This window comes from Peromyscus maniculatus, chromosome 9 (genome assembly GCF_049852395.1).
Source record: "Peromyscus maniculatus bairdii isolate BWxNUB_F1_BW_parent chromosome 9, HU_Pman_BW_mat_3.1, whole genome shotgun sequence".
Classification (NCBI taxonomy): Eukaryota; Metazoa; Chordata; class Mammalia; order Rodentia; family Cricetidae; genus Peromyscus; species Peromyscus maniculatus.
The window spans coordinates 77,468,605-77,494,481 of record NC_134860.1 but is presented as its reverse complement, the minus strand read 5'-3'; the positions used below and the strand labels follow the sequence as shown (position 1 = coordinate 77,494,481).

Sequence of the window (25,877 nt, the reverse complement as noted above, 5' to 3'; positions counted from 1 at the left end):
TACTGTGTGCATGCCTGGTGCCTTCAGAAGCAGAAGGAGGTTTTTGATCCTGTGGAATTGTAGTTATAGTGGTTGTAAGCTGCCATGTGGGTACTGAAAATTGAACCCAGGTCCTCTCCAAGAGTAACCTGTGCTTTTAACCACTGAGCCTCCCTCTCCAGCCTTTAGTTGTTTTTTTGTTTGTGTAAGATTTGTTTTTATTATTTTTAACTGTATGTCTGTCTGTATGTGGGTATGTTTATAGGTGAATGTAGCTGTCAAGAGTGCAAGAGGCTTGGAACCACTGAAGCTGGAGTTATAGGTGGTTGTAAGCTGCTGAGTGTGGGTGCTGGGCACTAAATTTGGGTTTTCTGCAAGAGCAATGCATTTTCTTAAGCACTAATCCAGCTTTCTAGTACCTGACTTAGTATTTTATTGTAGTTAACATTAATATCAGTATTAACGGCAACACTGTTTTTAAAATTATCAATAAAATAATTATTCAGTTTCTTTCTTGTTCCACTGCCTGTAAATAATGAAAGCAAAAGAAAATGGCAATTATTTTTCCTTCTTGGTGTGTTACTGCTATTTTTGTGATTAAATCTCAATACTCTGAGGCAGCTGTTACTCTGGCTTTCTTTGTCTTACAGCATTAACAGAATGCAGTCATTACAAAGTAAGTGGGATGCAGGGACATGGGTTTCATTTAAAAAAAATCTTAGTCAGGAGGTAGTGGTGCACGACTTTAATCCCAGTCCTTGGGAGGCAGAGGCAGGTAGATCTCTTCTGTGAGTTCTAGCGCAGCCTGGTTTACAGAGCTAATTCCAGGACTGCCAGGGCTACACAGAGAAACCTGTTAGAAAACACACACACACACACACACACACACACACACACACACACACACACACACACTTGTAAATAGCTGCATTACCACATTCATTTATGTTGGTAGCAAGAATTTGGGGAGCACTAATCTTGAATAAATAGCCGGTTCTCAATATGGCTCATAGAAGTGGGCTATAGTATTATTTTTCCAGTGAACTTGTAGGCCCATTTGATACTTAGACATTTATGTCATTTGCAATCATTAGCTAAGATCCTTTCAAAAAATTGTAAAAGTTAATAGATTTTCACTTAATTGATATGCTTATACACTTATTTGCTCTATGTGTTCTTACAGTATTTGCTTCATGGTGGCAACAGATAACATGTTTATGGGAATGAAAATATGTTGTTTCCAGTTATATCTAGGAAAGGCAGGGAAGTTACTAGATTGGTTAATATGTAGTTGTGTAGGAGTTAGGGCATGTTTATTGTTTCTCTGTTACCCAGCAGTTATATCTGGGCATTTTGTATCAGGTCTAATTGCTTGCTCAAGTTCACAAAGTTGGTATGTGTGATGTAATTATACCCAGTTTAATTTTGTTTTGGAATTTGGTTATATAAAACAAAAAATATGAATAAATTTATTATATGCCACCTACCCCAGTATGGTGAATGTTAAATAATATTATAAAGATATTCCAAAGCTTTGTTTGAAATTGATTCCTTGGGGAATGGGAAATATTGGCAATAGGAATGTATGGTATATTCATATAAGAAAAGCCTCTCTTCCCTTAGTTTAAGTGTGCTTCCCATTGTGTCTGAGGGCTTCAGTGCCTTACCTCCCAGACTCATTTGCAGTTTTTCTGACTTAGTAAAAAGATTTGAACCTTAAAGGTGACTCACACGTAAATATGGCTTATGTTTATTGCTGTGAAATAATAATTAGTTATATAATTGTACTGAGTTAACTTACACAATTTTAATCTAGAAAAGAAACAGAGAACAGACAGTTAATATAGGAACTGTTAAAGGAAGACATTTAAATCTTACAGTAAGAAGGTTGGCATATTCCATTTGGATGACTTGCTAGTTGGATTTTACTGTGTAGGCTTTAATTATCTCCAGGAGGCTATAAAAATACGTATAATGAAAAGATACTTTTTTTTTTTTTTACTAAGAAGTTAGTATCTATCTGTATATTTAGGGAATTGGATGGAGCCAAAAATGAATATGGTTCATTTCTGAAGACAAACTATAAATTTATGTTTAGTTATATAAATTTTATATAATAAGGCCAAATTAAGACATGTAGAATTGGGGTTTTCATAAAATACTAGTTTACCAGTCATGCTTAGAGAATTATCTTGGGTCAAAAAAAAAAAACCTAATGTGTAAGCAAAATGAATTTGACTTGAAACTTAATTTTAGGGGAAATGCTGTTGAAATTGGGAAGATTGAAAGAAGCCAGTGAAGTATTCAAAAACTTGATTGACCGGAATGCAGAAAACTGGCGTTACTATGAAGGCTTGGAAAAAGCATTGCAACTCCGTATGTAATGGCTTGTCTCTTCTTCCTTAAGGAGCTTTGGAAGTGTGATAAAACGAAAGCTGTAGTAATCCTTGAGAGTAAATCATTTTAGCTTTAACAGTTATTTTTCTATGTAGTAAAGTTACAGATTAAATGTGGGTGTGAAAGTTCACTAAATATACTTAATAATAATACTAATAGATGATTTTAGGTTCCTGCACCCATTTAAAATCTTTTTTTATTTTTTTTGTTTGTATTAGGGTTTGTATTAGTCAGGGTCCTGTAGAGGAACAGAACTGAGAGTATGAATATGTGTGTATGTATAAAGGGATTTATTAGAGTGGCTCACAGGCTGTGGTCCAGCATCCAACAATGGCTGTCTTCCGAAAGAAAGTCCCGGAATCCAGTAGTAGTTGTTCAGTCCACAGGGCTGGATATTCTAGCTGGTCTTCAGCAGACATCGGAATCCTGAAGGAACAGGCTCTAAAGTCAGTGAAGGAATGAAAGTAAGGGTCACTTAAAATCTTAACAGACAAGGCTTTACAGCCAGGCCGTGGTGGCTCACACCTTTAATCCCAGCACTCAGGAGGCAGAGGCAGGTGGATCTCTGTGAGTTCGAGGTCAGCCTGGTCTACAGAGTGAGCTCCAAAGCTACACAGAGAAACCCTGTCTCAAAAAAAAAAATCATATTTATTTATGTCTGAAGTAAATTATAACATTTTTTTTGTTTTCTTAAATACTTTTTAGGAAAATGATTAAAATATTGACTAAATACAGTTTAGTCAACAAGGCAAAAAAAATGCAAAAGTTGCATGTATTCAGGTTGGAAATGTAAAATAACTATGACTTTTGTCTTTAAACTACTAGTTATTAGCTATGTTAGCTACTTGACAAAAACAAGAGGAAGGTTTATTTTGGCTCACCGTAGGCATGGGGTGGGACAGTGAAGTGTAATAGGAAGCAGAGGTGACTTATGCGGGTGCTCAACTTGCTTTCTCCTGTTCCTTTATTCTACCTTTGAATTTCAACCCATAGGATGGGCTACCCATATTCTATATGGATCTTTTCCCTCCGTTTAACCTCTTTGGACACACCCTCAAAGTCAGACCCAGAGGTTCTGATTAGGTGATTCCAAATCCATTCTGGTTGACAGTGAAGGTTGACCTCCACACTGACATAGCAATTAATAATGAAGCCCTTAAGTAGTTTAGTAAAGTAAGTACCATAGTTTACATTTTAAGGTGCTTGATAGTATAAAGTGTTGATTTTAAAACTACTTACACTACCCATCTTTTTAGATTCCTTGATATGTTTTTCCCCCATGATATTCTGGAGCTCCAACTTATGACTTCAAGTAGGGCATTAAAATAGGACCACCTTGACTTAATGCTAATTAAACTACATACATAAGACTTGATGTTTTCTGGAATGCAGCACAAAGTTATCTTTTGTTTTATTTTTTTTAAAATATAGTTTATTATTCTAAAACTAGTAACATGGAAATTTTGTTTTGTTTTGTTTTGGTTTTGGTTTTTCGAGACAGGGTTTCTCTATGTAGTTTTAGAGCCTGTCCTGGAACTCACTCTGTAGACCAGGCTGGCCTCAAACTCACAGAGATTCGCTTGCCTCTTCAAACCCGAGGGATTGAAGGCATGAACCACCACCACCTAGATGAGAACTTAAAAAAAAAAAAAAAAAAAAACAATGCCGGGCGGTGGTGGCGCACGCCTTTAATCCCAACACTCGGTAGCCAGAGATAGGCGGATCTCTGTGAGTTCAAGGCCTGAGTTCAAGGCCAGCCTGGGCTACAGAGTGAGTTCCAGGACAGGCTCCAAAGATACACAGAGAAACCCTGTCTCGAAAAAACAAAAAACAAAACAAAACAAAAATCAGTAGCTTTCATTATATATTTTAGGTAAAGCTCCTTAATATTCTATGAAGTCTCCAAATTGTTAACAATGTGAACAAAAATATTTTTCAGATATCCCCATTTTAAAAATTCAACCACATTGGCACTCCAAAGCACAGTACTAGGAGAATGTATGAGTCTACATAAAAGACCAACATTACCTCTTGAACTACAATCTTTTTTGTTTGGTTTCTCTGTGTAACAGCCCTGGCTATTCTGGATCTTGCTCTGTAGACCAGGGTAGCTGCAAACTTACAGAGATCCTGCCTGTTTTTGCCTCCCGAGTGCTGGGATTAAAGGTGTGTGCCACCACCACATGGTTTACAATCTTTTTATAATTTTGATACAAATAGCCCTTTTGCTGTGGCAATACCTTCTTTACATTAACTAAGGGTTGGTTATTGATTTAGAAACAGTATCTCTGTGTAGCCCTGGCATACTGGAACTCTGTAGACTAAAGCTAACCATGAAATCAAAGATACACATCTGCCTCTGCCTCCTGAGTACTGGGATTAAAGACATGTGCCACCATGTCTGTTGCGATGGGTTATTCTTTTTTTTTTTTTTGTTTTTCGAGACAGCGTTTCTCTGTGTAGCTTTGCTACAATTTAAAAAAGTTTTGTTTACTTTTTCTTTAAAATACTGCTATAAATAATCTGATTGCTTATGCACAGTAGTGTCTTTATAAATTATGCAGGAATTACACGGATTCTCTTCTGGATATAGTATGTTATTCTCATATGGATTTTCTTTATGGTACTGAAAAGTTAAATGATTCTCTGATTGGAGTTACTACTTCTGTTATTTTATTTGGGAAAAATAATTGCCACTTTAAAGAATCTATTTTTTTAGATTGATCTATATTTTATGTATATGGATGTTTGTCTGCATATATTTCTGTGTTGTGTGTGCCTGGTGCTCACAGAGGCCAGAATAGGATGTTAGATCTTCGGGACTAGAATTACAGACAGTTGTAAGCCATCGTGTGGGCTCTGGGGAATTAAACCCAGGTCCTTTGCAAGAGTATCAAGTACCCTTAATAGCTGGGCCATCTTTCCATCCCCTAAGGAATTTCTTCTAATGATTTTTGTGGAATTTCATTGAAAATTTCAAGTGTCAAAGCAATCAAGAAGTATAGTTCCTTTTTAAACTAAAACATTTATAACCACAATCCTAAAACAGTTATTTAAGCATACAGATATTATAGACTTGTAGGGGGAGGCTTTGTTAGTTTATAGTATTTATATAACATATAAGCAGTATGTTACAAAATGATTTTCTTTTTCATGGTTTGAGAACTAAGGGATAGAAGAGAAATGCATCTTTGTCTGACTTGATGTAAGTGATTTGAGTTGGATGTAGAATCTAGTGAAGAAAGGACTGTTGAGTTTCTCCTGGAGATTTGGTTTAAAAGGAGGATTTTAAGATGTAGCACATGCCTTTAATCCTAGCACTTGGAAGGCAGAGGCAGGTGGCTCTCTGTCAGTTCAAGAGCTGAACACACGTTACACACACACACACACACACACACACACACACACACACACACACACACACACACGATGATTTCCTGATTATAGTATTTTTATCACCCCAGTTTTAAATGTAATTTTTGGCAAAATTGAAAGCAGTTTTGACGGTGATAATACGGTTTTTTGTCTTAAAGTTTGTTACTGTTATAGATAAAAGTTATGATGCTATAATTTCATGCATTTTTACTGACACTAGGCTCTTCAGATGAGAGGCTTCAGATTTATGAAGAAATCAGTAAACAGCACCCCAGAGCAGTTTCACCGAGAAGATTGCCCTTGAATTTTGTTCCAGGTAATATTAGGGTATCTTCTGTAATGCTAATGCTTTTGAAATTAATGGGTACCATTCATGTTTTAAATTTCTTTTTGTGTTCTAGATATATATAAAATCTTAGGAGTAAGAGTGGTCATTTATATTGCAAGCCAATTTGTCATCAAGCCCCCTGAAATACCATTGGCCACTACCAATCAAATGGCTATTCCCAGTGTAAAGGGGCTTAGAAATACCAGCTTTCCTAACATGAAACTATGTTGAGGCTGTAAAATGATGTTATGATGTATGAAGTATTGTTGCTAGAATAGAGAAAGAATAGGGAGCACGATACAGTCTGCCAACAGTGCTGAGGGGGCTTTCATTGTGGCTTAATCCAGTGTGTATTTGGACTCCTTGGTTTCTGCTGGTGGGCATTTCTCTAGTCTTCCTGTTGTTTGGCAAATCATTTGGTATCCTCCAATAAACTGACATGTCAAATAATATGAAAACAGATGTGTACATGGAAGAGAGAATTGGACACAAGGGGAAGTTGTCAAATAGCATCAGAGGACAGTTATTTCCTTTATATCTGAATATATCCAAATTCATAAATCTCTGTAAAATTCCTATTCTCTCATCAAAGACATTGTAGGGAACATTGATCACTAATATAATATGATTTCAGTAATTAATTTAAAAAAATAAATATTTTTAGAATATAAAAGAGTCATCAGTTATGAATTTTATTATATAAATAAGAATGTCATGCTTCGGTATATAGATTAATATTGGTTTTAAGTATTGTAAGCTATATGTACAGAAAGATTTTCTTAACATGACTTTAAAAAAGCAGCTATATTTAGAAGATAAAATTTCTTAGAATCAATGATAAATTACAGATGAACCGTTGTGATTTATGTGGTAATATTTTCAAGTCTTCTATCTTTTTAGGGTATATAGTCAAGGTAAGAGTTGTGAGCTCTTTGTGCCCTTCACAGTATTTGAGAAAGCACCATTCCTTTGAAGTCCTCAGTATCAGTCCCTTTTTTTGTTGTTTCCTGTGACAGAGATACCGGAGATGAACAGCTACAAAGGGGGAAAGATCTGTTTTTCTTATAGTTTCATAGATTTAGTTTAGTCCATGTTGCCATTGTTTCTGGATTCATACTGGAGCGAATATTAGTTGCAGAAGTATATAGCTATCAGATGTCAGGAATGAAATAGACAGTATTTATAGAGTAACTGATAGACCCCAGATACTGCTTATTCTACACTTATTTCAGCCATACCATAATGCTCTTGATACTAATAGGTGTAGTCTCAGTTTACATGACGAAACTGGGTTTAGTGGGCAGGTCGTTTGTTCAGGGGCTTACACGAAGTAGAAGCATGCACATTCTTCTAAGCAACAGCTTCTTTCTGTTTATCTTAATATTATTAATTCCTCTGTATACCTGAGGAAGTACTGGGAAGATAGGATCTTTGAAACTACTTTTGGTTTTAAGGGAACTGCTGATCTAGTAAATGTAAACATTACTTTGTGGCTTTCAAAAGATGGGTGTGTATGATTTCATAAGAGATTAGAAATCTGAAATCATTTTTATGATGTTCAGTGATATTTCTTATTCATGTTTTACTTAATGCAGTCTGCTCGACCAGATAACCATTCTGCTTTGTTGGGTTGGTTTGGAATTGCTGGGTTTTATTGTGCAATGTTGTTACTCATAAAGAAACCCAGGAAAACATTTAAATAATATGCTGGTGTATGATGCCTTGTAAAAACGTTTTTAAAATTCACTTGTGTGTGTATGTGTTAGATTGGGGTGGTGGTGGGGTTGTCTGTGCGCATATGCCACAGTGTGTGTGTGGAGGTCAGAGGACAACTTTTTGGAGTTGGTTCTCTCCTTCCGTGTATGTTCCAGGGACTGAACTTGGGTCATCAGGAGTGGCCCATGCATCTTTACCCATTGAGTAATCTTGCTGACCCTCATGTTTCTGTTTTTTTAATGAATGAATAAATCCAAGCCTTACTGTCATTATGTTTCTATATCTTCATTTAAAAGGAGATTTCTTTCAGTATTTGCTCCCTCTCTCCTTTCTTTCCTCTTGTCTTCCTCTTTTGCTGTACCCTCATTTCCTTCTCCTTCTCTTCTTGATGAGTCTCACATATCCTATTCTGGTCTCCAACTGCTTATGTAGCTAAGGATGACTTTAAATACCCGATTCTTCTTGCTCCACCTCCCTAGTCCTGGGATTAGAAGCATTTGCTGCCATACCCTTTTAACTGTGGTGCTAGGGATAGAATTAAGGGCTGTTGTGCATACCAGGGAAGCTCTTACTAATTGAACTGCAACTCTATCCCTTTTTAATGTTTCTGTTTACAAAAAAAGTGACACCAACTGCTTCTGATTGGTGGGTACACTTATGATCACAATACTCAGGATCCTAAGTTAGGAGGATATCAAGGTTGGTTGGAGCCAACCTGAAACATATAGCAAAGGTCTGTCTCAACAACAACAAAAGTGAAAATACTAGAATTTTTTGTTACAGGTAGCAATAATAGGAAAATTACTTGCTTGATGTTGCACGTAGATTATTACTTCATAGCTAAATGCCTCAGCTCAATCTAATGTGTAACCTTTTAATGTCTTATTCTGCGATGTTTTTCTGTTGGTAAATATTTTTAAATTTTTGTTACAATCACTGTTATATCCCTAGTACTTGAAATAATGTTGGGGTATAGTAGAGTACTTGATACATGATTGTGGAATGAACAAATGTTGAAATTGGCCATACTACTTTAGTGTTTAAAAGAAGATAATTTGCCTACTTCTTGAAGGTAGGGCCAGTCATAGTATATGTGGAAATCCCGTCTTCAGGGGTTTGGACCAAGTCTGTGTTAGGGAGAGCTTAGGAAGAATACCTGTTCTTATGATTGTAACCAGGGTGGTTAGTAAATTATGTTATCTAAAACTGCATAATCTTTTCATTTATTTGTCTCTGAAGTGTTCCTTGAAGATACTTTGAATGGAAATTATGGGAAATGTCACCTGCAACATTGCTGTTATGCTGCTTGTTATATGACAAGACAGTACTGACTTGGGGGTGTAAAATCTGGTTGCAGAATAGTTGTTCTGAAGGAGCTCTATCTCTTCAGTTTTAACAGTTGATTCCCTCAACCAAAGTTTGCTTTTGTCTCTAGGTAAAAAATTTAGAGAACTCATGGATAAGTTCCTGAGACCAAACTTCAGCAAAGGGTGTCCACCCCTGTTCACTACTTTGAAATCTTTGTATTGTAATAGAGAAAAGGTAAGTTTGGTTTTTAATCAGTTTTGCTATTAGTACAGGAAAATTTTTATGGACTATGCTATGCTTTAATTATTTTCTCTATTATACCAATGCTTGTCTTTTTATCTAATATGCCAATACTATATACCAAACGCATATGCATATAGTATAAATGTTAACAAAGGAACTACCGTGCTATGAGGTTAATAGCAAGGAAAGGCATTTTAAAAACACTGTGATATGCCAGGTGGTGATGGTGGTGGTGGCACACACCTTTAATCCCAGCAGAGGCAGGCAGATCTCTGAGTTCAAGGCCAACCTGGTCTATAGTGAGAGTTCTAGGATAGCCAGGACTACACAGTGAGACTCTGTCTCAAAAAAAAAAAAAAAACCAAAATATATAAATAGGTAGATAAAAGAGATATACAGTTGGATGTGATGGAACATACTTGTAGTTTGTAATCCCAACAATTGAGAGGCTGAAGCAGGAGAATTGTAATGAGTTTGAAGCCAGCTTGAGGTTCACAGTGAGTTCTAGACTTTTTGTTTGTTTTTTTCTTACATTTTGTTATCATTTTTTAGAGTAGCATGGATAGTTGAATTTGTGTAACAGTAAAATGCTATTAGATGGGGCTGGAGAGGTGGCTCAGAGGTTAAAAGCACTGGCTGTTCTTCCAGAGGTCTTAAGTTCAATTCCCAGCAACTACATGGTGGCTCACAACCATCTATAATGAGATCTGGTGCCCTCTTCTGGCATACAGGATAACATTCAGACAGAACACTGTATGTATAATAAATAAATAAATCTTTAAAGATTCTATTACAGTGTGGTATGATGCCTTCACCTGGAGGTGGGGGGGTGGGAATACCATTAGGTCAGTGGAGTATGAGAGACTAGTTTTAATTAATAGGTTGAGTCCTAGTTGGTATAGTTTTAGGAGTTGGGGAGATAGCTCAGTCAGTATAGACCTTACTGCACAAGCATCTAGGTAAACAGTGGGTGTGTTCTTGTAGTCCAGTGCTGGGGACATGGAGGCCCCTGGGGCTTTCTGGTCACCTAGCCTTGCTTAAGTGACCAGGCCCAGGTTTCAGTGAAAGAGCCTGTCTCAAACAGCAGGGCAGATGACAACATACACATGACAAGGTATCTGCATACCTGTGTAAGTAAGTGTGGTGAAGAATCTACCTCTGTTCTTAAGTCTTGGTTGTCAGTTTGAAAGATAAGTAGAGAATAAGAACTTAGTAGGAAAGCCAGGTGTTGTAGCACACACTTGGCAGTTCTTAGTAGGAAAGCCAGGTGTTGTAGCACACACTTGGCAGTTCTTAGTAGGAAAGCCAGGTGTTGTAGCACACACTTGGCAGTTCTTGCTGCTCGGGAGAGAAGGCAGGGGATCACTTCAGCTCAGGACCTGAGACTTAACTAGTGCATCATAGTGAATCCTCTCCAGATGAAAAAGGGGGGAGGGTTAATTGAAATGAAGTTATGCTTTTATTCCCAAGTATTGTTTCTTACTTACTAAGGTCTAAAATATTATGGTCAGTCATTTGTGGTTTTTCGAGAAAGGGTTTCTCTGTAGCTTTGTGCCTTTTCCTACATGGTCAGTCATTTTTATAGTCAGTTTTTGAAAGACACTGTTGGGTATTAAGATTTTCATCAAACACCTATCAATTTATTTATGTTTGACCCTTATTTTAAAACGTAATGCTCGTGAATAATAAAATGTTGGAAATAAGATCAGTGGTTAGAACATCTTATTGGTTCAGGAAGCCATGAGGGACCCACACAAATCATGTTCACACCATAGCAGTTGGTGAGTTCCTGACAGTCACCTCCTCTTCCACTCGTGAGTATGTTCTGGTTTTGTGAACCACAGCTTATTGGAAATTCTGACTGTCACTTACTTGCTTGAGCTTGAATCACAAAGATCATAGGTCAAAGGCCATGCTTTAGGAAGTTATCTCTGCAACAGACACAGTATTTCCCAGGCTGAATTTTAACGAAGCTTTAATAGAGCTTTTAATAATTAAAATATAATATAACCCCTTTAGTCCTGATCTAATATAACTACTTGGAAAAAAAATATTTAAAACAAGAGAAGATAGTTGAACTTGGAAGATTTAAAGATTGTGAAAATTTTAAGACATTGTGTTAGTGTCCATCACTGTGAGAAAATATCAGCAAAAAATAACTTCAGCTCAGGAAAGGCTTATTTTGGTTCACAGTTTGGGGGCTTGGTTTGTCATTTCTTGGCTCTTGTTTTGGTCCTGTGGCAGGGATGAACATCTTGGTGAGGGGAATGTGTAGAGGAACAGACTTGATCACATCGTGCAGGCAGAAATTGAAAAGGAAAAGAAAGGACTGGAACATCAATATACTCTGAAAGACATGCCTTGCCATGACCTAACTTTGCTCCCACATAAGGTCCCTCCTAAAATTACTGCTGTCTCCCATTAGTGGCATCAGTTAGGAATTAAACTAGAGGATCTGAGTTTGAATCTTAGTACCTACTTAAAAAGCCAGGCATGGCTGTACTTACCAAAATCCTCTCAGTCCCACAGTCTAGCTCAATTGGTAAGCTTCTGGTTCACAGGGAGAGACCCTGTCTCAGGGTAATAAGACAGAGTTATAGAGAAAAATGGCAGATGTCTTGTCCCAGGCCTGTACATGTGCACCAGCACACTCAGGTACATATACCACACGAATACAATACACACCTCACACACACAATTAGCTCTCAATATATAACAGAAATGAACGATGGACATTACATTACTGATTTTCCATATTAGATATTACCTACTTGATAACAGAAATAGTAAGAAATGAAATGGGTTCCTATAACTGAATAAAACTGTTAAATTAAAAAAAATTGTGTGTATAAAGTGTGAGTACAGGTGTGCACATCCAGGACACCCTTGTGATGGTCAAAGGACAACTTTGGGGAGTTGGATCTCTTTTCACCATGAGTTCTAGGGATTGAACTCAGGTCATTAAGCTTGTGAGGCAAGTTCTATCCCACTGAGCTATCTTGAGTAACTTTAGTGGATGTTTTGTTGTACTTATTTTTTATTTATTTATTTTGTTTTGATGAATTCTCAGTATGTAGTCCTGGCTGTCCTGGAACTTACTATGTAGATCAAATTGACCTTGAATTTACAGAGATCCTTCTTCCTCTGCTTCCTGAGTGCCGAGATTAAAGGCCTGCTCCACCACACACAGCTAGTTTGTTGTGCTTTTGATTATTTAAACTTGGTGCAGAAAGTATGCTTACTCCAGAACTGTAAAACTTATTTAAAACCTGTGTCTTGAGGGCTGGCAAGATGGCTCAGTAGGTAATGGTGATTGCTACCAAGCCTGAGTTAGATTTCTGGGATTCACATGATAGAAGAAATGGAGACTTTTGCAGGCTTCCCTGTTTCTCTGTGTGTGCTGTGATGTTCCTGGCTGGGGAAGGGTGTACGTGTGTGTGTGTGTGTGTGTGTGTGTGTGTGTGTGTGTGTGTGTGTGTGTGTGTGTACACAAAATAAATATGAAAAAAAAAACTGTTGGCTAAAGTGTTTGCACACCGTCAGTAGATGGCAGTGTAGGTTAATGAAAACAAAAATAATTACCACATACTTAAAACAATTTGAATACTAAATTTCTAAGCCTGAAAGAAGTTTTCAGTTGCAAATATTCTAAGAAAGATTGATAGGATGGTTATGCTACATTAAAAGATGTCTGCTATCTTTAATTTTGTTTTATCCATGTTCTTAGACTCTTGTATATGTGTTAACTAGAGGGCTCATAAGCAGAGATGGTAGAGAACCAGTTTCTGATTCTGTCTGGATTGTCTAAAACTGGGGGTCTTGGATCCCACCTTCAGAACTGTACCTTTGAAAAACAATTACATTAATCTTCAGATCATGAGTTTGTTTGCTTACTTGCTTGTCTGTCTGTCTATCTATCTATCTATCTATCTATCTATCTATCTATCTATCTATTTATCTATCTATCATCTCTCATCTATCTAATTTATCTGAGATAGGGTCTCCCTAAATAGCCCTGGCTAGTCTAGAACTCACTATATTAACAAGGCTGACCTGAAACATAGAATTCTACCTGCTTCTGCTTTTTCAGTGCTGAGATTAAAGGCATGTGCTGCTTCATCCAGCCTCATGAGTTTACTTAATCTTCAATGTTTTTTCTGATAAATTAATGGTGAAAATTGAGGACTGGCCTTTATTTATTTTGTTGATAGAAAATACACATAATTATGGAGTGCAGTGTGCCTATTCTGTACATGTATTCAGTATCTAGTGGCCAGATAGGGTAACTAACATCTCTGGCTTCCTAAATAAATCATCTGTGTTAGCAAATTTGGAACTCCTATCTTGTAATTTTAGAAAAATATAAATTGTTAGGAACTTTTATTACCCCATTTTGCCGTAGAGCAGAGCCTCTTAAACTTTTCCACTTGTGATGTTTTTTACCTGAGAAGTTTATTTTTGTTTTTTTTTCCTTTGAGACAGGTTTTCTCTGTGTAGTTTTGGTGCCTGTCCTGGATCTTGCTCTGTAGACCAGGCTGGCCTTGAACTCACCTGAGAAGTTTTTATTAACCCCTTGGTCTATAAGTATATGAAATAAGTATGTAGATCAAACATTTACTGATAATAAACCATGATGAAATTTATTTTAAAACACTTCTTTGGTCCACTTATATATATCACTTATTAAAGATAAGGGTGTATTTGCATACTAATGGTGGATGTGCTTATCCGTTTTTATCCAAAAGTTTAAATTAAATCTTGGCTACACATTTGGTTCTGCAGGACATAGAGCACATTTAGTTCCTTTAAACTAAACTTGATTTTTATGCTTGTGATATGTGTGAGTCTGGTTGGAGGATAACTTCAGTGTTTGTCCTTGCCAGAATTCTACCTTGTTTGAGTGTCTTGTCTTTGCTATTGACTGCATATACCATGCTAGCTGACCAATGAGATTCTGGGGTGCTTCTGTCTGTCTCCCATCTCCTTATAGGACCACTGAGATTACAGGCACATGCAACTCTGCCCAGCTTTTATGTGAGTTCTAGAGGTCAAAACTTGGGTTCTTGGCCTGAAGAGATGACTTAGAGGTTAAAAGCACTGGTTGGTCTTTGAGAGGTCCTGAGTTCAATTCCCAGCAACCAGATGGTGGCTCACAACCATGGATAATGAGATCTGATGCCCTCTTCTGGAGTGTGGGCATACACGAAGGCAGAATACTGTATGCATAATAAAATAAATCTTTAAAAAACAAAACAAAACAAAACTTGGGTTCTCATGCTTGAGTGGCAAGGGATTTACCCACTGAGCGATCAGTGGTAGAGCTAAATCCCCAACCCAACACAAGGGATTTTTGTTTTGTTTTGTTTTGTTTTTTTGTTTTTTCAAGACAGGGTTTCTCTGTGTAGCTTTGGTGCCTGTCCTGAGTCTCACTCTGTAGACCAGGCTGACCTCGAACTCATAGAGATCCGCCCGGCTCTGCCTCCCAAGTGCTGGGATTAAAGGTGTATGCCACCACCGTCCAGCTGATACTTTGGTTTTATATTTGCCAGTGCTTAGAATATTGCTTCATATAAATATATGGGGCAAAACGACAGAAGCATATTTATGACTTTTCAGAAATTGTTAGAAATTTTTCTATCCTAATCCCAAGCCAGAATACATTGAATTAAATCCCCCCCCCCCCAGCTGAGAACCAAACCCAAGGCCTTGTGTTTGCTAGGCAAGTGCTCTACCACTGAGCTAAATCCCCAACCCCTGAATTATTTCTTAAAGATTATTTATTTACTGATTTTTTTTTTCTGCTTTCAAGACAGGGTCCCTCTATGTAGCCCTGGTTGTCCTGGAACTTACTTTGTAGACTAGGCTGGCCTCGAACTCACAGAAATCTGCCTACCTCTGCTTCCTAGGTGCTGGGATTAAAGGTGTATGCCACCACCGCCTGGATAAGATTATTTATTTTTATGTATGTGGATATTTTGCCTGAATGTATTACCTGTGAACCATGAGCTGCTGACACTGATGCTAGGAACTCAGCTCAGGTCCTCTGGAAGAGCAGTCAGTGCTCTTAACTCCTGAGCCATCTCTCCCGCCTCCACTGAATGATTATTTTAACGAAACCCATGTCAGTAACTTACACAGAAGTTTTTAAAATTCTAATAGAATCCAAAGACATAGTAATTTGATACTTAGAGTCTGAAGAATGATGGTAGGAAAAATATTAAATGGCTTTTTGCAACTAAACCATAGTGCTGCTTAAGAGCAGAAAACTGTGTGCGTAGGAATACTATAATTCATTGTGTGCTTGTCTTGAATCTAAGCCACGGTGTGTTAGGTAGCATTTGTTACCGTGAGTAGTGTAGTGACAAGTGCAGTACAAAGTGTGCTTGTTACATGCCACCAGAGACACGTGGTAGTCACTGTGTGTCTTATTTTGAACTATTTCTTGGTCACTGCACATTCAGCAACCTTTCTATATTACCAAACATTTGGAGTCTTCCGTATTTGTGACCCCTGAGCCTGCAGCACACAGCTTAAGAAGCACTAGAGCAGTAGACTACACCCTTCTTGTCTGTTTTGGTAACTGCTACTACACTTTCCTGTTAGTTTATGTACCTGTTACATCAACCTTCTATCCTCCTCACCCTTCTGGGCCTCCAGTGACAATAATTATAGGCTCATGAAGTCAGCTTTTTAGATTGCACATCAGAGAAACCCATCTTTTGTTTTCTAAAACATGGACTCACTATGTAGCCCATGCTGGTCTCAAACTTACCACCCTCCTGAGTGCCTACATGAGGTTTGTACACCCCATCCTAGCATCAAAGTCTCTTTTTAAAATAGCCGTTCAGTAGGACGTGTGCCACTTGCTTGTAATCCCAGCAGTTGGAAGGTTGGCTTGACTTTGAGGCCAGCATGACCAGCTCCAGGCCAGCCAGCCCTCTGTACCTAGACTCTGTTTTAAAAACAAACCAATCAGAGTTATTTAAACTACTGTTTTAAACTAAATTAAACATTGTTTGTCTTTAGAGAAACATTTTAGCCACTTTCTACTAATAGCACGTCTTCATTGAGTATGTTTGACTGTTTTTTGTTTGTTTTTATTTCATTTTATTTTATGTATGTGTCTGGGTGTTTTACTTGCATGCATGTATTTGTACTATATGTGTGCAGTACTCTCAGAGGCCAAAAAAAGGGAACCAGATTCCCTGGAATTAGAGTCACAGACCGTTGTGAACCACCAGGTGGGTGCTGGGAATTGAACTGCTGAAAGAGTAGCCAGTGCTCTTAACCACTGAGCCATCTTTCCAACCCTAACTATGTTTTAGTGACGTCATTGTGTGTCAGTCTTGTTCACATCCCCCTTTTTTGTTACACATTTTCTACTCTTAGATAGTTCCTCCTAGCCTCCCCATTGCCCTTCCCCATCTCTTCTGTTAAAGATGTATTGTTTTCAGTTGTGTATCTGGGCATGGGTATGTGCATGTGAGTGCAGATGCCCTGGCTGCCAGAAGCATCAGATCCCTTGGTGCTAGAGTTAAAGACAGTTGTGGCATGGGTGCTGGGAACCAAACTTGGGTCCTCAGGAAGAGTAGCAAGTGCTCTTAATCACTGCGCCATCTGTCTAGCCCCTGCCTGTCATTGTTTAAGTCGCTAATGAATCGTGCTGTGGTATGCAGCAACATACCAAAAGTGTGTAAATTGTGTAAGCCTGAGAAGTGTTCTACTTTGGTACTGGGCAGCATATGGTTCATGACTTCATGGATGCTAACTCTGACATTGTATGGTACAGATTAATTTAGATTCAGAATGAAGACAATTAAATTATACTGTCTTTTTTCTATTAAGTGGAATGCATGTAGAGGTTTCTTTCACAGCCATGTCTACCAAATTCTGCACTGGCAGGAAATGTGTAAATAGTACATTTTGATTAGTTCATAAAAGAGGATTGGGGAAAGAAATTAATTGTTCTGAAAATCAGAATCTTTTAAAAGTTCCAGTTTTCATAAAATAGTAACAGTAAACGATGTTTAAGAACTTGTTTTTGGCAGTATTTAGATGAAGGAATTAGGAAGGAAGACCTCCAATTGTATTAAGCACAGATTCTCCTTTCTGTCCTTTACCAGGGTTGTTGACAGTAGTAAGCAAGATATAGTCATTGAACATTTTTGTTTGTGTATGTAGTGTTTGTACGTGTTCCTGTGGGTTTGTACACCTATGCATGCAGGGGTATATGCATGTGTGTATGTGAGTAGGTGGAGGTCAGAGGTTAATATCAGGTGTTTTCCTCAGTTATTCTCCGTTTTATGTTTTGAGATAAGGACTCTAGCTGAACCTGGAGCTACTTGATCTGGCTAGGCTGCTAGCCAGTGTGTGAGTTCAGGGATCCTCCTGTCTCCACCCCATCAGCCCATGGTTACAGATACAAGCTGTGCTGCTAGTGCCAGCTTTCATGTGAGTGCTGGGTTTGAACTCGGGTCTTCGTGTTTGTGTGACAGGCACTTGACTGACTGAACTGTCATTTTTAATATGTATCTTTAAAACTTTGAGTCATTTCACTTAACTTTTTTGTAAGGAGTGATATTTTTAAAAATCGAAATATTTATATTGTAGTTTATAGTTTTACAGAACAAAACAGGGAAGCAAAAGAAAATTTAACTGTTGATGAATTATATAAATATGGTAATTTGTGCTTCAGAATTGTCAGGATTCTGGGATTGGGGATCTATCTCCCTTGTAGTGTGTTTGAAGACCCTGGGCTCACTATGAAGGTCCAAGGTGGGTTTGAGCCTCATCTTTGGTGCTGGGGGAGGAGAATACCAAAACAGACTGAAAATCAGAGTCTTCTGGAGAGGGAAGTCATTGAGTCCTGAAACCATTAATAACTACAGCAGTACATTTGTTTTTCCTCAGTCCTCTAAAATGCTCAGTGGGAGTGGGAGAAGTAGCATTTTGATACCTACAGTTTAGCTAGTCTGTGATTTTGAAATGTATTGTTGTAGGGCTAGAGAGATGGTTTAGTGGTTGAGAGCACTTGCTGTTCTTCCTAAGGATCTGAGTTTGGTTCCCCGCATACATGTCAGAGAGCTAAAAAACCACATCTCATTCCAGTTTCGGGCATTGGGCACCCTCTTTTGGCCTTCACAAGCACCTGCACACAGATTGCATAAAGACAGACTGACACATACATCAATAAAAATAAAAAATAAATTGTTGTTCCAATCAAATTAGTCCACAAATAAAAATACCTTCAGTGAAGCATTTTTAAATTAAAAAATATGTTTCTTTAACAGGTTTCAATAATCCAGGAACTTGTTACTAATTATGAAGCTTCTCTTAAAATGAATGGCTTTTTTAGCCCTTATGGTAAGTTTAAACTAGACTAAATTGGAATTTTATTGCTAATTTAAATCTAATTTTAATCACAGAAACTAGTTTACATTTATTATGTGTGTGCTACATAAATGGCTGCTTATTGGTTTTTGAATTAGTGAATGAAATGAGAGTATTTTCAGTATTATTTAATTTAAAATTTCTATAATCTTTTTGACTTAAGAGTTAGCTTTATTTAATAAGGAAAACAGATTTAAAAAGTTGAATGGCTTGCCCAAGATTGAGTATTTAAATTAGAACCTTTTTTCGTGATTCCCTAAATTTTCTATTTTTTCCTTCTTGAATGAATTTTTAATTATGTCTGCTTGGCCCTTTAATTCTCTGTAGGGACATGTGTAAAGGAAGACAATTTAGAAAATCCTGTAGGATGTTTCCGGTATGGAGACAATCTCTCTAGGTTCTTCATGTGTCTTTCCTGTGTCACTGCTCTTGGAGGTTGGAGGTTTTTGTTTTTTATGTTTTGGGGAAAATTATGTGTATGAACGTTTGCCTGCATGTGTGTCCATGCACTACTTGCATGTGTGGTTCCCCATGGACCAGAAGAGGGCATTAGACTCCTGGGAACTGGAGTTACAGACAGTTGTTAGCTGCCATGTGATGTTAGGACTTGAACCCAGGTCCTCTGGAAGAGCAGCAAGTGCTCTAAACTTCTGAGCTCTCTCTCCAGACTCCAGTCCACCCTCTTAGAGTATTTTAAAGCAAATTCCAAATATTTTACGTGTAAAAACCTTAGTATGCATCTTTAAGATGCACAAAGTCAACTTTATATCTAATACCTGTCCATATTTCCTAACCACTGTCCAAAATATTTGTTTAATTGGTTTATTTTAATCTAAATCTAGTTAAGGCCCATGCTTTACATTTGAAGGGTTTTGTGGTCTTTTAATATACAGTGATCTCTCTTCCTTTAAGAAACGCCTTTTGTTGAAAGCTCACTTGTTTGGTGGACTTTCCCTACTTTAGACCTGACTGACTGCATTCTCTTGGGATCACGTGTGTTTGTCACCATCATTCCTATTTCACGTGACATTGGTAGTGAGATGAATAGATTTGAGAGTTGTTTGAATACCTCCCAGGTGGTGCTTTGTGCTTGAGGTGCTCTGGTTATCTCGCTGATGCTGTCATTGACCAGGGTTTCTTAGCAGGCTGATGTGCCTGTTAAAAAGTTCCTCCTGTAGTATTTCCTAGATTCCTTATTTCATTCTTGCTCCCCATCTATTAGCTGGGCAGAGTAGGTTATAGGTTGAACCCAGGGCCTCATGCGTGCTAGACAAGTGTTATGCCACTGACTTATAACTCTAGTTCTGAAATTATTTTAAAGAACCTTCCCTCATATGCTTTGGCCTCCTGAATTAGATAGCGTATATAAAAGATAAATGTTTGATTCTTTGCCCTTACTTGGATTATCCTAGTTACTTTTCTATTGCCATGACAAAAACACTCTGACCAAGGAACACATAAAACATAACAAAAATCAGCAAACATTTAATATGGGTTCATGTTCCAGAGGGTTAGAATCCATGATCCTCATGACAGAGGGCATGGCAGCAGGCAGACAGGCATGGTACTGGAGCAGTAGCTGAAAGTTTATGCCTAGGTCCACAAGCCCTAAGCAGAGAGAGCTAACTGGGAATAGCATGGGCTCTGAAGCCTTAAAGCCAGATTCCAGTGGCATATCGCCTCTAACAAGGCCACACCTAATTCTTTCCCAGTAGTTTCATCAACTGGGAACCAAGCATTTAAATATATGAGTCTGTAAGGGGCCATTCTTATTCAGACCACCCCAGCTTTCTAATTTATGCTTTAGTGTGTTTACATTATTGTCTTGTTTATTTAGTTGGCTACATATACTAGGAGATCTTCTGTTGATGTAATACAGGTAATTCACTCTGCCTCACTGTAGACATGTCTGACATTCTGTAGTCCATTTTGATAGCTTCTTTAGTACAGGATTGGAAGCAGAATAGAATTCAGATAATGTGTGTATATGGCTGCTTTTGTTAGCTTACTTTGGGCTGTGTACCCTAATCTTAGATTTGTGGTATATCAGGGATATTGTTGTCTCATCAAGGTATAATCTTTGAGTCGTATTCTTCTTTGCTTTGATGATGCTCTGTCTGTATTAAAGTGTATAATATGCTAATTGAGACAGTTACACACTCCTGCAGTAACCCTTGTGAACTTGGAACTCAATTTCTCTGCTTCTGTTGTCATATTTGATAGAAGCATATATTTTGCACCTGTGGGCAATGCATAATGTGGCAGTTTTTGCTTCTGCTGAAGTTTTGCAGTGTTAGGTAATCTCTTCTCCAAGTTACTGTCTTTGATTATTTTTCTGGTTCACTGCACATTGCTTTCATCTTGAGAACTCATAGAGGGAGACAAATTGTTCTTCTCTAGCACTGTCTATTGGGAGGTAGTTTGGGATTAGAAGCCTGTTGAACTAAGATTTTATTTCTCGGCATGACTGTTAGCATTTGAACTTGATGCAATAGAGTCATGCCTTTTTCTGTTAGATTGGTCATTTTTGCTGAGTTTTTGCTCTTAATAATAATCGTTGATTTCATTCTGACTTAAGGAGATAAAGCGTGTAGGGTTGCTTTACTTAGCATTCTTCTTATAACAATGTAGTATTTGTTTGATTGCAGAGAATGGGGAAAAGGAACCTCCAACAACTCTACTCTGGGTCCAGTATTTCCTGGCACAGCACTTTGATAAACTCGGACAGTATTTGCTGGCTTTGGAGTATATTAATGCTGTGATTGCTAGTACTCCAACTCTAATAGAATTATTCTACATAAAAGCAAAAATATACAAGGTAAAATCTTAATCTTGATTTTTGAGTGGTTTGAATTGAATCATTTTTTAAAAGGCTTGAAGTAGAGTAACGCCTAAGATTCTCTGATAATTTTTTCTATATTCTAATAATCCTAAGAAATTCTTTATTGTGTAACAATGTTAGTTATTTGGTTCAGTTCTCAGTAAGTGGAATCATAGTTGTCTAGTTTTCTAGGTAAACTGACAAGATCATGTCAAATTTCTAACCTGTTTTTATTTATATTTCTTTCCCATTTCTATGGCACTCATTTTCTCTTGCTCATAAACGGATTTCCCTAATAACTCTTCTCCTACAGCATATAGGTAATCTCAAAGAAGCTGCAAAGTGGATGGATGAAGCACAGTCTTTGGACACAGCTGATAGATTCATCAATTCCAAATGTGCAAAATACATGCTTCGAGCAAATATGATAAAAGAAGCAGAGGAAATGTGCTCCAAGTTCACAAGGGTAGGCAATAGCATGTATAAGTATGTAATTGTCTGAATTTAGTAAAATTGAAGTTCTATGATGGTTTTTAAGTTTGCCATTGAAATTCGTAAGAATTCCTTTTTTAAAAAAAATCCCATTTAGTCCCTGTTCCAAATATGGTTTCTTACTGTGGTGGTGCACGTACGTGGGGGTGTGCGTGCCTGCCATGTGAATGCAAGCACCCAGGTGGTCCAGAAGAGGGTGTTAGAGCTCCTGGAGCTAGAGTTAAAGGTGGGTGTGAGCTGATCAGCGTGTTTGCTGGCCTCTGAACTCTGATCCTTTGGAAGAGCTAGCTACAAGTGCTTTTATCCAAACTTCAGTTTGTGCTGAGTGTGGTAATGTACACCTCTAATCTCAGCATGGAGGAGGCAGAAGCAAGCCGATCTCTGTGAGTTCAAGGCCAGACTGGTCTACATAGCGAGATCCAGCTAGTCAAGGTTGCAGAATGAGACCTTGTCTTAAAATAAACAAACTTAAAAAATTTACTTTGGATCCCAAATTTGTTCCCTTTATAATTTATGATTTCTCTTTAATTCTCTATTAAATCCTCTTACTTCAGAATTGCTCAGAGTTCTTTCTGTGTATTTTCTCTGACATTTCAGAATTTAAGTTATCTAAAATTGTTTGGCTAAATACTTGTCCTATATTTTCTTCCTTTTTCATCTTTTCTGTAATAGTGTCCTAATAGACATGATACTTAGTTTTGATTAAAATTACAGGTTCATAGAACAGAACAGAAGGCCTACAAATTGATTCAAATATATTTGGAAACTTGGTATATGACCAGAATTACTTTTAAAATTAAAGATAAAATTGCTGAGGCAGGCACTTACGTTACAAAATTCAATAGCATCCCTACCTTACATTGCACACACACCAGTTCAGAGGACCAAAGAACTAAATATAGACAGCAAATCAGATATTTGAAGGAATGCAGCAGAAGTCTATAGGTTCCAGAAATGCTTCATGCTTGGAGGAGAGCATTTCTTCAATTCTAAAGGAGCAAAGAGGTATATTTAAAAAGTTGTGTGTGTGTGTAAGTGTAATTTTTAGGTGGTTTTGTTTTGTTTATTTTTTCTTGAGGTAGAGTTTCTCTGTGCAGCCCTGGCTGTCCTGGAACTCGCTCTGTAAACCAGACTGGCCTTGAACTCACAGAGATCTACCTGCCTCTGCCTCCCAAGTATTGGGATTAAAGGTGTGCACTACCACCGCCTGGCCTTTTTATGTTTTCTACCTCTTGATATTTCTGTGTTATTGATACACTGTTTTCCTAACTTTCTCTACATCTATCTTTAGTACTTTGAACATCTTTTTTTGTTTGTTTTAATTATTTATTTTTATTTCATGTGCATTAGTGTTTTGCTTGCATGTATATCTGTGTGAGGGTTTTAGAATCACTGGAACTGGAGTTACAGACAGTTGTGAGCTGCCATGTGGGTGCTGGGAATTGAACCCAGGTCCTCTGGAAGAACAGCCAGTGCTCTTAACCGCTGAGCCATCTCTCCAGCCCCCTTTTTTGATTATATATTTAGTTCTTTAAGACAGTAGCCAAGGCTGGCCCTAAACTTATTTTGTAGGGAGAATGCTCCTGAACTTCCGATCCTCCTGTCTACTTTCTGAGTGTCAGAACTACAGGTTTTTCCCACCATGCCCGGTTTTCTGTGGTACTGTGATGGAACCCAGGGCTTCATTCATAGTAGGCAAACACTGCCAATGAGCTACAGCATACTCAGCTCTATTAATTAAAACAGTGTGAACTGGGGGATCTGTTTTATTGCTTGCTGCCTTATATTTATGCAAGCTTCCATTTCAGGAAGGAACATCTGCTGTGGAAAATCTAAATGAAATGCAGTGTATGTGGTTTGAGACAGAATGCATTTTGGCCTATCAGCGCCTTGGGAGATACGGGGATGCCTTGAAAAAATGCCATGAAGTGGAAAGGGTGAGTGTTAGGATGTGGATTCTAGTTTCTTCTGTAAGTGACAAGAAAAGCAGGTACATATCTACACTGAATCATCTGCCTCTTCTAACTTTGACAGCTTCATTTGAAAACAATTCTTTGTATTTAGTATTGTGAGCAATGTGCAGTGATACTTGACATGTTTGTATTTTTTCTGAAGAGAAAAGGAAAACAATGTAGTAAAAACAGTGTGTGCTATAATTGACATACATTCACAATTTCTCTCCCTTCATCTGGCCATTATTTAATTTTCATTAGCAGCCTAGGAGGACACACAGCTGGTGGCAACATTTTCCCCCTTTAACATCAGGATCTGGTCCACAGTCAGCCTCTCTCCAGTTCGTCTTCCCAGGATGTTTGTTCTCACATTGATACCCTGTGCATCAGCTGGCCAACTTGCAGGCTTATTTTATTACTTGCATTTAGAATTATGTGTGTGATATGCCTTAGTGAGGGCACTTTTCTTTTCCTTTGTGTGAATTTTTGTTTTCCTGTTCTTTGTCATCTCTGAAGCACTCTTCTTCTACATGGACCACAGGAGGAAAGGAGCCGCAAATGCACCCCTGAGGCAGTCCTCAGCAGCCCTCAGTTGTGGGGGCACTCGGCACCACTCTTCCCCTGCTGACGCAGTATAAAACCACAGGCGTCGTAGTCAGGTGAGCCTGATGTCTGCACCATGGCAGTCACTTTGGCCTTCTTCCCATGCGAAACTTGTGAGGTTACCTGGAGGAGAGCTCTGTCTTAGGGGGTGGCTTTTGATGGGACCTGGAACTAGGATTATACCAGAACCTCGATAGAAATCACCAAAGTTTGCTTTGTTTGGTTTTTGTTTCTTCAGTCCTTTGAACTTGTATTTCTAGGGGAAAGACTTCGCATTTTCTCTTTGAGAATTCTAACCCTCTTGGATTATATGTTAAATATCCAAACATTGTAGTTTAAATGAGGCCTCTATTTCTGTGGTGAAATTATAGAACAGAGTTGGGACTGGAGGTACAGGCCTGAAATCCCAGAACTCAGGAGGATCACAAGTTTGAGGCTAGCCTGAATTGCAAGTGATATTGAAGGTCAACCTAGGTGACATAGTGAGACCCTGTCACAACAAAAAAGGGACAGGAGATAGGTTGGTGAATAAATGTGCTTTTGTACGAGCCTAGTGACTTAGCTTCAGATCCCTGGAATCCAAAACAGCCTGGACATGGTGGTGTGTGTCTGTAATCCCGGGACTCCTCTGGTGAGTTGGGAGGTGGAGATGAGGCAGAGGCAGGAAAATCCCCTGGAACTTGGGGGCTAGTTAGATTGGAGTACACATACTGCAAGGGAGACCCTTGTAAAACAAGGTGATAGGCTGGAGAGATGGCTCAGCAGTTAAGAGCACTTGCTCCTGCAGAGGATGGGAGGTTTGATTCCTAGCACCCACATGGTGCTTTATAACCACCCTTAACTCCAATTCCAGGATATATGATAGCATCTTCTGATCTTCATGGACATATGCACATGGTGTACAAACATACATGCAGGCAAAACACTTCTACATATTAAATAAATAAATGAAGAAGAACCAGCAAAACAAAATGAAGTGAAAGGCGAGAACTAATAGCCAAGTTTGCCCTCTGATCTCCACATATTTGTCATAGTACACACATGCCATCCCATACACATGTGAACACAACCGTACACAGAAAGAAAGAACAAAAGGTAGCAGCAGAAAGTACTGAATGTCAGTAGCTTATGTTGGTGCTCACTAGTGTCTACCACTTGAAGGCCTCCTGCTGGTTAAGGAAAGACATTCCATGTATCCTGTTGTCATGAGAGGTAAACTCTTTAAAGCATTTGCAAATTAGTACTTTCAGCAAGGATGTGGGTAGAAACCTAC

At 38.2% G+C, this 25,877-nt stretch overlaps 1 protein-coding gene across 5 annotated transcripts in view; it reads left to right on the top strand.

Moving 5' to 3' along the window:
* The window catches only part of Naa16 (N-alpha-acetyltransferase 16, NatA auxiliary subunit), a 58,733-nt gene that overhangs the window by 16,036 nt on the left and 16,820 nt on the right, over positions 1-25,877 (top strand). The window contains exons 7-14 of one of the 5 annotated variants that reach the window (XR_013042558.1): positions 2,236-2,355; positions 5,972-6,067; positions 9,231-9,337; positions 18,637-18,709; positions 21,385-21,554; positions 21,871-22,023; positions 23,858-23,986; positions 24,518-24,660. Coding sequence is in view for 3 of the 5 variants with exons in the window: in XM_076545436.1 (XP_076401551.1) it covers positions 2,236-2,355; positions 5,972-6,067; positions 9,231-9,337; positions 18,637-18,709; positions 21,385-21,554; positions 21,871-22,023; positions 23,858-23,986; positions 24,543-24,629 (935 nt within the window). In the remaining 2 variants the exon portion in view is untranslated. Of the gene's footprint in view, positions 1-2,235; positions 2,356-5,971; positions 6,068-9,230; positions 9,338-18,636; positions 18,710-21,384; positions 21,555-21,870; positions 22,024-23,857; positions 23,987-24,517; positions 24,661-25,877 lie in introns of those variants that run through there. The other 4 variants (XM_076545436.1, XM_076545434.1, XM_076545435.1 and 1 more) reach the window with 4 other exon arrangements.